This window comes from Gossypium arboreum, chromosome 6, assembly GCF_025698485.1.
Source record: "Gossypium arboreum isolate Shixiya-1 chromosome 6, ASM2569848v2, whole genome shotgun sequence".
Taxonomy (NCBI): domain Eukaryota; kingdom Viridiplantae; phylum Streptophyta; class Magnoliopsida; order Malvales; family Malvaceae; genus Gossypium; species Gossypium arboreum.
The window spans coordinates 140,999,698-141,013,542 of record NC_069075.1 but is presented as its reverse complement, the minus strand read 5'-3'; the positions used below and the strand labels follow the sequence as shown (position 1 = coordinate 141,013,542).

At 29.7% G+C, this 13,845-nt stretch overlaps 3 protein-coding genes across 3 annotated transcripts; 1 reads left to right on the top strand and 2 right to left on the bottom strand.

Moving 5' to 3' along the window:
- The first annotated feature begins 2,192 nt into the window (after nt 1-2,192).
- LOC108484863 (transcriptional regulator TAC1-like) lies at nt 2,193-3,200 on the top strand. Its single transcript, XM_017788753.2, has one exon. The coding sequence runs from the start codon at nt 2,349-2,351 to the stop codon at nt 2,853-2,855; it is 507 nt and encodes a 168-aa protein (XP_017644242.1). The 5' UTR covers nt 2,193-2,348; the 3' UTR covers nt 2,856-3,200.
- Nucleotides 3,201-3,265: 65 nt separating this feature from the next.
- Nucleotides 3,266-5,625, bottom strand: LOC108484673 (putative cyclin-A3-1). The gene is made up of 7 exons (XM_017788548.2): nt 5,008-5,625; nt 4,687-4,919; nt 4,526-4,601; nt 4,322-4,432; nt 4,080-4,229; nt 3,860-3,994; nt 3,266-3,770 (listed from the first exon to the last, which is right to left on the bottom strand). The coding sequence occupies exons 1-7, from the start codon at nt 5,359-5,361 to the stop codon at nt 3,657-3,659; spliced, it is 1,173 nt and encodes a 390-aa protein (XP_017644037.1). The 5' UTR covers nt 5,362-5,625; the 3' UTR covers nt 3,266-3,656.
- A 3,061-nt stretch (nt 5,626-8,686) lies between these two features.
- Nucleotides 8,687-9,416, bottom strand: LOC108485649 (peamaclein). Its single transcript, XM_017789502.2, has 2 exons — nt 9,241-9,416; nt 8,687-9,024 (listed from the first exon to the last, which is right to left on the bottom strand). The coding sequence occupies exons 1-2, from the start codon at nt 9,320-9,322 to the stop codon at nt 8,840-8,842; spliced, it is 267 nt and encodes an 88-aa protein (XP_017644991.1). The 5' UTR covers nt 9,323-9,416; the 3' UTR covers nt 8,687-8,839.
- Nucleotides 9,417-13,845: the final 4,429 nt, after the last annotated feature.

The window sequence follows — 13,845 nt, the reverse complement described above, 5'->3', positions numbered from 1 at the left end:
GATAATTGCAATTTTGGTCCCTAAATTTTTAGGCCATTTGCAAGTTAGTCCCTGAACCTCAACTATAAATAGGCCTAACCATTTCTCATTTCAACCATTCCAACCAATCTTTCTCTCTTAGTTTTCTCTCTTCTCCCATTTGAGAATTCTTAAGAAATTCTATTTGTTTGTATTATTTTAGAGATAATAAAGTTATCATCTGGTGTTAGTGCCCGAGGACGTAGGTATAATGTACCAAACCTCGTTAAAACTCTTGTGTTTTTTCTTGTCCTATTTTTCTTTCAATATTTCAAGGTATAATAGCAGTATTTAATTGTGCTATTAAATTACTATGAAGGAATATTTTGACTAAGGAAAGACTTGGTATTTAAGAGATCCATGTGATCCACCTCTCTTCCCTGGGAATTGAACTTTGTGTGATTTTTTAGTACAATAATTTACACGCTTCCGACCCTATTGGAACTACAATTCTATCTTACTAATCACCACCTTTAGTTGCATTCTTTTGCTTTTTTGTATAATATCCACTTTACGGCTCATGAAAATTAATTCTTTCAAGGTTTTTGGTTGCTTCTCTTAATAATGTCGTCTCGAAGGTTCGAGCTAAGTTTTCTCACTAGGACTGCAAATGTGTTTTACTACAACAACCAATACTTATTGGTATCTGTCGTTGCATTCACTGTTATAAAGTTTTCTCTAGTCTTCTTTTCTATTATTTTTCAGTATATTCCGTCTCATTTGTTTGCAACGCTTATTCTCTCTATGAAAAACTTTAAACTAATGACAAAACTAATGAGACAGTAATGACCTAGACTCTCTTAAATGAAAAATTACTTTTAAATCTTTTTGAAAATGATATAAATTAATATAATAATTCAATTTAAACTCCTAAAACTTTTTCTTCCTTTTCCTATCTACAAATAAAGAAAATCTACTTTATTACAGTATTAACAAGACACATCATTGTTATATAAAATAAAAAAAATAGTGAAGGATTTATAAATAAATAATAATTAATTACAAATAAATGTTAAAATATTGAAACTTAAACTCAAGACTTTAAACCCTAAATCAAATGCCCTAAACCCTTAAATCCAATATCATAAATTCAAAAGTTATTAATTAATTAATTAATTATAATAATTATAATTAATGTTTAATTATATTTAAATAAAAATATTAATAATTACTGATAAGTTCTCTATATTTTTATTTAATTTAATGATAATGTTATATTATTATTCACTAATAAAATATAAAACTTATGCCTTCACAGTGCATATTTTTTATTTTTAAAAAGAAAACATGATTGAACATTATTGTTACAGTTAAAGGCAACTTTAAACCTGAAAAATCGTTGCAATGATGATAAAGACAACCTTAGCCATGCTTTAGGTAAACTTTTGAGAATATTAAAATTAGGAACTAAATTAATGATACATTGTTTACAATAAAATACTCTAAAAATAAATATAATATAATAATGTTGTAAATATAAATATTTATTAATGTTGAAAAAATATATATAATAATATTTTTTTAATGTGGCATGATACTAGGAGTGGAAATAACAATCAAAGCTGCTAACCCAAAGGGCACAATCATGCAGCCCAAGAAGCCAATCCCTATCAACTTAATCCAATTGCTAGAAAGGAAGTGCAGTAACCACATGGAAAACAACTACATAGGAATGACCGAACTGCTGTTTCTTTATGGAAAGACAAAGAACATGGAAACATATGATAAAAAAGAAAAAAATAACCCAGCTTAGTGTTACAACTATCAATCACAATCAACCCAAAACAAAGCCACATGATTGAGACCAAAGAACATTGACTTATTTCATTAATATGTTTATAATGTCATGATTTTACACCAATTATACATGTGTTGTCATAAGTAGGAAACAATGGTGAATATAACTAAACCTTGCATTTGAACAAATCGTACAATGCTTGCATTGATATCGATCTGGACTATGCAGTATGGCTCCCAATCAACCAAAATGATGTGTTGAAAGTTATGGACTGATGTGGATGGATAAGTGTAGTGTGAACTGCAGACAGCTTGAAAGACGAACAATCTCTATAATGGCAGGCAATTCGTACAAGTTTTAAGATTGTGATACCATTGTATTGTAATTGTTATCGTGACACATCGATCATTGAGTTGCTAGGAATCTAAATGTTTATAAGACATAAGCAGTGTCTCAAGCAAGCAATACCGGTAAGTAATAAATGGATCCATTCTCTCATCTATTGCTGCACTAGTTAGTTGTTTCTAGTTGATCCTATAGTTCATCTAATTCTTACTAGGTTTTCATTTTTCGGTATCAAAAAGTAGTAGAAATGTCAGTTAATTACCTGATTAACGAAGGGCACGATGATGGATGCTATGAAGGCAACGCAATGGAGTGGCTGGACTTGAGTCTTGGCAAGCACGGGGATATTGCTGCGTCGAAAAGTGGATTACGATCAAATTATGCCTCTAACAAGATCTTCTCGTGCAACTTCTGCAGACGAAAGTTCTATAGTTCGCAAGCACTTGGTGGCCACCAGAATGCACACAAAAGGGAGAGGGGTCGATGCCAGTCAGAAAGGATGATGCCAATGGTTGGTTTGCCAATGACACGATCACTTGGTCTTCAGCCCCATTCACTAGTGTGTCAACTGAACAAAAAACAGAGACATTCAGTTGCACGATTCAACAATTCAAACAAAGAGATTATGAAGGCATGGATAGGATCAATTGACGGCAAAACAACATCAAAGTGGATAGAAAGTTATCATGTGGATTTCCAACCATATAAACCACCACCAGAGTCGCTAAAAGTTGACTTGGAACTTCGACTTTAATCTCTCTATTCCTATATAGGATCAAATTAAAAGCACTTCTAATGTACTAATCTGCTTATAATGATTGGCAAATTGGCAGAATCATTTCATACTTAGCACAGCACAGGCCAACTGATTCTCAACCAGAAATCACTACCTGAAAAAGAAAATTTAGCAGTTAATGGAACACGCGCACGAAGAAGCATAATTCAGGTCACAGATCTTTCTACAACAGTTTCATTCCAGCCACATCGCATTGCAGATTACCATGTAGCAAAAACAAGATAGCCTCTTTGTTCTTTGTACAAATGAAGAGTTGATATTACAGTATAAACATCCATGAAAAATCAGAGAGCTTGAACACCATGAACACATGTTGCATCTAGGTTAAGTCCTGATATAATTTATCAACTAAATTGAAAGGCAAAAACTTCTACAAATAGGTATGAGCTTTGATTATTTAATGCTACCAAGTAGTGAAATCAACTTGTCAACAATATTTTACATCATTCAACCGTAATGCTTGAAAAATCAATTGTAATCAATCAATATTTTACATCATTCAACAATATTGACATAGCAAAAAGAACCACTTGTAATCAATCAGTCATAATTAAATATGGTTGTTCCGAAAATCACTAATACACTGAAGTTCTATCCATGTTAGTTGGTAGCACACTACCACCAGCAATGACATATACATCTTCAAGCAACCACATGCATCATAGGTGCTGCATCAGCAAGAGTCCCATCTTGTTCTCATATACATTTCACCCACGTTCAAGCCTTGAATTACAAAAATCACAGACCATAAATCATGTGTCAAACTTCCACCACTTGAACATCTTCAACATCAATAATCTCAACTTCTTGAACATCTTTGAAATAAGAAGCTGGAATCTCCAGTGAAGCTGGAATTATTGCCACATATTTGAACTGTTTCAAGAGAAATCAACATTATTTCAATACAACAAGACTATATAAATTATAACCACATCAATGGCTAGTGTTACATGAACACGCACCTTATGTTGCTTGTATTTTTCTCTAACTGCATGAAGTGAATCTCCTCTTCTACTCAAATACAATTCATGTAAGATAAGGACACACTCTTTTAGATCAGATGCTTTGTAACCCGAGTTTCGTTGCAAGGCAGAGCTCTATAGAACACAAATGACAAGTTAATATTTGCTAACCATAAACAAAAATCAAAGATAAAAAATTGTGATGAGGACAAAACCATACCCAAGGATGACACTTCGGTTTAATTATAAACATTGTAAGAAAGATAACAGAAGCAGCAACCATGGAAGGTAAAAATTTTACACATCCATAATCCAACAAACTCAACTCTGCAAGATAACACCCAAGGAACTCTAGCTGCAAGCTTGAAGCCTATAAAGGATCAAAAGAAACCATACATTCAATAACACAAAAAATAATAGAATTTTAGAATCAATGCAAAAATGTATAGGCACATTTCTTACTTTGTAATCTTCTTGTGCAACTCTAGTGAATCTCCTCAAAAATGTTTTAACTGTAGGATTGCCCAATTCAAACTTCAAGGACTTAAGTATATTTGCTTCCATTTTGACCACCTTCATGTATACCCAAAACAATGTTTAATGAAATGAAGCAAAGTCATACACAAATGAAAGGAGATAAACAAGTGGAATGAAGGTAAGGGTTACCTCATCTTTAGTATATGTATTATCAGTTATATAGCAAAAATCTTCTACATTTGGAGGAGTGATTTCCTCATACTTTCTGCTTAAAAAGGACAAAATGTAAGAACAAACAGATTTACAATGATTTCAAACAAAACAACCCATCAAAGAAATTAGAATCTTACGAGGCAATAAGCATTGAAGATACACCCAATAATTGAAGCCTTTGTCTATTGAGAGGATTTAAAGATAAGAATCTATCAATGTATGAAACAGTCATATATAAAGTATCTGAAACAAGCTTGTATTCCTCTGCAACTTCAACTAACCAATCCACTAAAACACCCCTCATACTCATACTAACATCCTTTTGCACCTTCTCGATATAATCAGGTAAAGGTCTTCTCTTTGGATCAACCTAATGTCAATCACGTAATAAAAAAATTAACCCTTTAGTCATTTCAGCAGATTAAATAGATATAATAAGTGAGAAACAGGGGAAATACCTCCATTTGATGAAGATATCCATAAATATCAGAAGCGTAATACCCACACATTTGTGGGTCACTAGACATAGCATCAAAATCCTCCTTTTTTTCATCTCCACCTTCCAAAAGAACCCGTCTTACCACTTTAGACTTTGCTTTCACCTTCCCTTTACATTGCAATTTCTGGGTTGTTGTTGTTGGTTTCTTCCCTTGAACCTTACTCACCGACCCATCAACGTTACTAGAAAGCTCACCTAAAACAACCCTTTTCTTATTGTTCACATTCTCATCTGTTATCCCAGCCAATTCAGCTGTTCTCTTCTTAGCAACAGTAGACCTTGTTAGTCTCACACAATTCTCCTGACCCGCCATTGCTTCTTTGCTTCAGGTTTTACCCTTTTGGGTGCAAAGAGAGAAAGGGGTTGGAGAGAAGAGAAGAGAAGAGAGAGATGGAGTGAAAGGAAAGGGGAGAGAAGGGGGTGAATAAAAGGGGGGTGAAATAAAAAGCGCCATTTTGGGCTTTTGTTTTCAAAACATGGGGGATTGGCGGTATACTTGGGAGGTAACTCTCTGCTCATATTTTGGGTTCTTTTAGTGTACTTTTTTCAAGTTTTTGGGAGGGTTTTTGCGGCCTCCATAAATTTCAATCCTCCTTTTTGCGGTTTCAAATTTTGAAAACCAGAGATAAAAATTATATTTTTTTGGTGGATTGGGGGGGATTTTGGGAATAGGGAGCGCGGGTTGGCTCCTTCACTCTCTCTTATCTATTTCTATTGGTTAAAATCTCCATAGGTCCCTTTACTTTTTACAATTTTAGAATTTAGTCTTTCTACTTTTTAATTTTCAAAATTTAAGTCCAATTATTAACGCTGTTAAAATTATCTTATTAAAATCATATTTATTACAAATATCTTTTTTTTTTAGTTTTATTACTACCAAGTGAATATCTTTCTTTTACTTTTAGAATGTTATACCAACAAATTTAAAAACAAAAATTAACATCGTTAACAATCAAATTTGAAAGTTGAAATCGAAAACTAGAGAAATTATGATTATATCATAATTTAATTATAAAATTATTTTAGTGGTAATCATCTATCATGATAGATGAAAATTTTTAGTGAGTAATTCTTAACTATGTCATTCAATTAATTAATGGTCTCGAGACTTTCATAACATTAATGAATCACATACTTAGATTTTTCTTAAAAAAATTTGTTATTACCTATTTCGATGATAATTTGGCAAATAAGAGTTCGCGTATAATGATCACGAAGATAATTTTTTGTAATGCCCATATTCTTGTTTTAACAAATTCTGATAAGATTTTTAAAGTTGAGTGTGATACTTTTAGTGTAGATATCAGTACAATCCTCATATACAATAATAAATCAGTAGCCTACTTCAATAAAAATTTTAATGTAATGCATTTGAACTACTTGACCTGTGATAAAGAATTGTATGCCTTTAAGGGCATTGGAAGCTTGGCAACATTACCTATTGTCAATGGAAATTGTGGTTCACATTGACTATTAATCCTTTCCTTATGTGATAAGGTATAGTGGTTGACATGTTATCAGAGAGGTATACATTGCATGTTAAACTTTTTAAGATTTGAGTATATCAAGGATTTTGCATGCTATTGATTCCCATTTTTCAAATATTTTTTAAGCATGTGAACATGGTGCATTTGATAAGTTTTATAAGCACAAAAGATATATATATATATATATATATATATATTGAAACAATAAACTTTTGTGAATTGTTAGTTTGATAGGCTTGTAGTTGTGGGTTTATGAGTCATGTTGGTGCCACAAAGACTTATGACATCTTACATTAGCATTATGTGCAAACTTGTTGAGAAATATCGCTCTAATTGCATATCCTATTGATGTACGAAGTTATTATATCATAGCTAGCAAATTTAACAAAGTGTAAGAAAATGGGCACTTCTTTGACATGAGATTTGAAAACAAAAAACAAAACAAACACATGAGGATTTTTTATGCAGCTCGATTTTTCTCTATCTAATGAGCCTAGTTCAGTGAGAAATACTCACTATCTTCAATACTTACAACAAGTGATTCTAATCTATTCCACACCCATGACAATTTCCTCACCTTTGCACTTTGAAGAATGATACTCTCACCACTAAATTCACCACACGACACCAAATGTTTTACTAACAATATGTACTTATACAATAAGGTTCCTCACTTAGAACATGTTTAAAATCTCAATTCTCTCCATACATGAACCTATACAATAAATTGTGTACATTATAATAATAGAGAATGAAACAAAGGTGGACTCCTGACAACTAATCTCATAGAGTTTCAATCTAATCTAACTTCCTTGATTTAAGGGATTACATAAGAGTAATCTGATTCAATCTAATCTCTAAATATGTTTCCCCAAATGATATGATACTTATTAATAAATTAGATATCATCCATCTACTCAGCATAGTCCATTTACATGGTTATCAAGATTTTGATATCTCTTTTTCAAGCCATAATGGGCAAAGAAATTAAATCGTGGGAAAATTGGTTTATATTTGTTGAATTCACTTATAAATGTTATGTTCATTATTCCACTGGTTTTGGTCATTTAAATTTCCTTGTGGTTTTATTTCACTTACTCCTTTAGATTTTTTTTTTTACCTTTGAATGAGATTGTTCATCTAGATAGCGAAAGAAAGTTATTTTGGGGAAGGAAATTCATAAGAAATTTTGAATTTATTTTTTTTAAATGAATGAATTCATTGCACACATTGTAAATAAAGGGCGAAGAAAATCTTGTTCGAGTTTAAAGATTGGGTATGGGTACAAGTAAGAAAAAAAAGTTTTCATCCAAAAAAAAATTGATGCGAAAGGTAAATGAGTGTTCGAAATATTTAAGAAAATTAAGGATAGTGTTTATCGTATTATTCCACCTATTGGAATATGCCAAAACCAATCATAAGATAATTATAATACATACTTTTATCTTATTTTATTAATAAAGACATTTTTATTATTATGTTCAATCTATATTTTTATATATTAAATAAATTAAATAATAACAACATCCTAAAATAATGTGACTATTCTTAAATTGTCCTTAATCAAATATTATTCTGGATCAGGACAACAATAGTACATTGATATGCCCAGTCAAACGCATAAAGAAATTACATATTTATTTTACTTTAAAATAATAAAAAATTAATTATTATTTAAATTAAGATAATTTTAACATGTTTTAGTAATCAATATAATTGTATCTTTAATTATTTTTAATACAAATATAATGCTAATAAATTATCATTATTATTTATCATAAATGTTACTTTTTATTTATAATATTTTATTTTGGTATAATATTAATTTTACTAAAATTTAATTTTTACTATAATTATGCACATATTTTATTTTAATCTTCTTGATGATCAATTTTTGAGTCACAAACATATATTTTTAAAATAAGTGGCGGAATATTTTAAAATTTTGAACTAACAAAAATTTTAACTTATTTAAAAATAATATGATGATTACATTCTAATTTTTTTTACTTTTTAAATTATTTTACGATAATTATTATAATTAAAAATATAATATTTTAAAAATTAATTAAATATTAAATAAGTAAAATCATGCGTAATACATATCACATTATAAACTAATATATATAAATAACCAACAACAACAGCATATTCATAAATCATATATCTAAGGACCCAATTTATTCATTTAGTATATTTTACATAGTTAAGATTAAGGGTCCTCCCACAACATCATTTGTTAAATCTTTATAAGGGTATAAAGGCAAAATAAATACATACAAGTAATTATGGGGAAAAAAACATCTAAGGGCACTTGGATTTGCCCTTAGAGTTCTTCATGTCCCTATAACAAGGGCATTCATCTTTATGCCCAAATGTCCCAGATGGAACACAATGACATTTCTCACAACAAATCCCACAATATTTCAAACACCTGTCTTGAACCCCTGCCTTTGAGCACCTCACCGCACACTTTGAGTCACAAAAATCTGCAATACCATATAGTCCATGAACCAACAAAGCTACACATATATAATTCAACACGAATCCCAATATTTGGTTTACTGACCATGGGTGTTCACTGTTCACCCTATAGCTCAAGTTGCAGGTTTGAGTCGTGGTGCGTATGTGACGGTGATGGTATGTGAATTATACTAATATATATATATAAATCAACCTAAAGTTTAACTTTGTTTTTCACTTACCCGAACCGGCAATCGACACCTCGAAGAAACAAGAGCTGAGAGCAAGAGAAACAAGCAAGAAAAGCACCAATACCATCTTCATTTTTCTTGATCTTTGTTTATAAATAAGCACAAAGAGATACAAAGAAAAAATGGTAATATATATTGGCAATGGAAAAGAGCTTGGGGGAGGAGCTTGCTTATATAGCCAAGGTGGAGAGGTAGTGGTAGGTAAAAAAAGAGAGTAATGGAAATCGTTTATGAAAAGTACTTAGTAACAACAAGAAATTAGTGAATTACAGACTGTTTCGTAGGTTTTTTGGTTTGGTGGGGTTGCTTTATGGCTTTAGCTACATTACCTCTTCGGTTACATGACTATAATGTTCAAAGGAACATCATGTACCAAGTTTATTGCATGTATTAATGGCTTTTAAGTTATTGCCAACTCAAATTGTCTCATGAATTTTGCATTCATTCGTTTTAAATGTGAGTTAAAAAAAAAAACTAAAATATGAGAAGAGTGGATTTGATTGGTTTATAAATATATATAATTATAGATTTTGATTATATATGCTCATTTTGACTCAATCTTTAGAATTACTCATAACTTCTCTCCAACCCATAAATAAGAGGATAATGTGCTTCAGCACACTCATACTCACGTCCTCATGCATTGGCAACAATACCCATACTAATTCTGCTAAGATTCAATCGGCCGAGTGGTATATTTTTCTTATATTACTAAAATATCTTTTTATATACAACATAGGCTATATTATTATAAGAATATTTTTATTTTTCATAATTTTATATAAAATCAATTACGAAGAGATTTGAACCTTTGAGACAATAAATTTTAAATATTTAACTAATGCATCATTTAATTTTTATATTAATTTTAATAAATATATTTGTTACACAAAATTTTCCCTCAATATACCATTATTTAGTATACTTATATATTTTAAAATTAATATATTAAGAAACTATATATACCAACCCATTAAGATTTGTTGGTACTTATTTCGATTTGGTGACATTCATTTATAATTGGCCATTTACGTGACACGAGTAAAAGAGCTTTCTAGGTTGATTATATTAAAGCGATTACGTGAAGCTTAAATTTGCCTTCAGATCAGCATTTTTTACTTGAAGCTTCATGTTCTTTCCTCTCCTTATATTTCCCAAAAAACAAACAAACTTTCCTTTAAATTTAATAAAATTAAAACTTGCCATAGGGAAAATCGGTGAAAAAAGAATAAATCTTTGTGACTAGTTAAAGTAATAATACATATAGATATGGGCAATTAAGCTAGCAACTTGGTTGTTGTTTACTCATCTATGTTCATTCATTTTTCTCTTTTCTTTTAAATCAGTGATTAATTTTTTGTGTTCTGTCGGTTCATTAAGTAAGTAATGTATCATAAGTTTTAAAGTAACTTCATACCTAAGATGAAGATCGAACTTTCAACCACTGATTAGGATAAAAAATAATTTTGCTATTTGCAATATTATAGAAAGATAAAAAGGAAATAAAATTAAAAGAAAAGTTACCTGTACTATTTATAGGGTATATATAATATTGGCTATTCATGAATGCTGCGATGGCATGGAAGGGAAATGGTTGGACGAGAAATGTGCTCTCTTGGGATTCATTAGGAAATGTTGGGACCAGTTTATTTAATTATAAGACTTTTTACATTTTGTGCAAAATTCCAAAACAATTAATTTATTAGGTAAATTTAATGTGGTTAAGCTTTAGTATATGTATGTATTAACATATACGTAGACGATATGTTGTTTGTTGGGAGCAATAATTACATCATTTAGTCTACAAAGAACTTACTAAATAAAAGCTATCACATGAAATTTTTGGGTGCTGTAAATGTTATACCAAGAAATATTCTACGTTTGAATTTTATTATGCTGAGAAAATATAGGATAAATTTTCTAAAAGTGACAATAGTATTTTTAAAATACAATGAACTTAAAAATAAAAGGATAAAGAAAGAAATACATCATTAGAGTGAGCGTCTGTTTTTATGCTTGGTGGAGCAATAACTAAACGTGTATAACAAGATCCACAATGGAATTCGAGTTCGATATTCTTAATAAAGCTATAAAAGAAATTTTCAAATTTTTATTTAATAGGAACATCTCATGATGATATCTATTACAATAAAACATATTAATCATAATACTTGTGTACAATTCTCGAGTTTAGAGATTACATTCAAGTGTTTTGTATTTTCACTTTTGTATGATTTATCTTTCACCTTTAGTAAAATGAGTGAGGAGATTATATATTAAATATATTTGGGTGAGGTTACAGTTATTCGAGTATTATTATAGATTGAGTTTAAATCATTATTTGTAACATAAAATTTAATATTGGATCTGCGTATTATCTCGCAGACGTAAATTAAAGTTGAATTGTATTAGCATTTTTTGTGTAATGTTCTCTCGTTTTATCTTTGTGTGTCAAACTGTGTGATAAAATATGTGTCCACTTATCACACCTTATTACTAGACTATTAATTCCAGTTACATAGCTATAAGCAGGGGGAATTTCAAGATGCAGGCAGGAGCCTTGGTCCCCAAAAATAGAAAATTTGCTATGTAGGCTCGTTAAGAAATGTTTAAATTATAAATTAGTGTATGGTCAAATTGCATTTTGATATCCTAAAATGAAAAAAAAAATCTACTAAATTCCTTCATAAAATAATAAAATCATGATAAAATTATATTTTAATTTCTCAAAAATTTATAATTCAACTCTATTCTTAAAAAGAATTTTGGATTCGCCCAGCCATTAAGCCATAGCTATAGACCATGCATGGTTGCAACCAAAGAAAGGAAATAAATGATTTTTTTATGTACAATTCGGCTAGGGAAAATTAATTATGCTATTGTAATTTCTATTTTTTTTTGATAAATTATAATAATAGGGTAAAGTTTGAATAACAAATATGATTAATGTGACTTAAGTTCAAGTCATATCTAAAACGATAAACATCCTTAACCATCAAGCTATCATATGAAATTCCGTGATTTCCACATTTAATGTGTAAAATGATAAAAGATGAACATATCAAGCATAAATGTATATCTAATTATTATTAGCTTGAATCTTGGAATAGTTATAACACGTAGAAGGGAAGCATACCTAAATAAAGGCTCCAACAAAGGAATTGATAGCGTGTAAAGCTAAACAAGAGTTCCCTTTTGTGCTTGATCATGTTAAATCGATGATTCATATCACCTCATGCGCATGGAATTGGAAATTGAATTATTGAAAATTGAAACTAATCCTTTAATTGAGTTGAGTGTAACTCTTATTGCAATAAGATTTAGATTAGAAATTTATTATTTAAAATTTAGTTTAAGTTGAAATATTGAATTTTGTTATAAGAGTATAAGTTGGATTCAATTATTTACCAGCTCGAGTATAAGCTCGTTTCATATGTAATTTTTTTATATAACAAAATTTAAGAGTTAAGGTTTTAAGTGTATAGTTATTAAAGATATAATAATGATATGATATATTATTGTTATACTATACATTGATGATAGCAATGATAATGATCGTAAAGAAATAAAAAGGAAAAATAAAAGCACACAGATTTTACATGTAAAACCCTTATCGGAAAAAATCACGGGTAGAGAAAGAGAAATTCACTGATGATGAAAAACGAAAATACAAGAGGTTTTCGGCTACACACTTTTAAGGATTAAACAATTCTGTTATAATAATGTCTAATAGAAGAAGTATAATCATATACGGATTCAACTTGTATTGCATGGTCCGTGGATAGGGATCTATAGCAAGCTAGGGTCTCAATCTTTTGCCCCCGCAAATCCCTTATTTTGCCTATCTATTTTATTTCTTTAACAAGTAAGTTGCACCTCAAACTTCTTAAGTCAGATCAAACGGGATACGGGTCACACAACTCTAACAATTATAAATAAAAAATATATTATTAGTTACTCAAATTTTAAGAACTTGCAAGTACAAATTGAGAACTATTTACCTAGGACACCAAACCAACAGAACCACCTTAACTCTAGGAGAAGACTCATCCACACAGGAAACCATCATATATCTCAAGAATCTTTTGGATCTTGTGGCCCATAATAGGTTTGGGTAAGATATACAATTTGGGCTCACAACTTAAAGTTTGGTTTTATGGGCTCTAAAATAAACCCATTTAACTCAATCAAATCCAACTCCTAAATACTAGTATTTATGTGACTTGGACTCCCGTTTGAGTTGTAGCTAAATATTAAATATTAAAATAATACAAAAATCAGGTTTGAATATTAATATTAATTATTATAATTTAAATAATTTTATTATATATATTATTAATTTATTTTATTTTAATGTTAAAATTTATTAATATTCAATTTTTATAATATTATAATGATTTGTACTCTACTTTAAATAACGAAGGTAAGTTAATTGCAGAATAAAATCGTAACTTGCATGAAAATTTGTGTAATGTTTGATTACCTTTAATTAATTTAAGCTTAATCTTCCTATTTTTTCTTTTATTTTAATAAAATATTTTATTTGTAGAATCATAAACAAAGCTTTCAAAAATTAACTCAGTTAACTGTAATTAT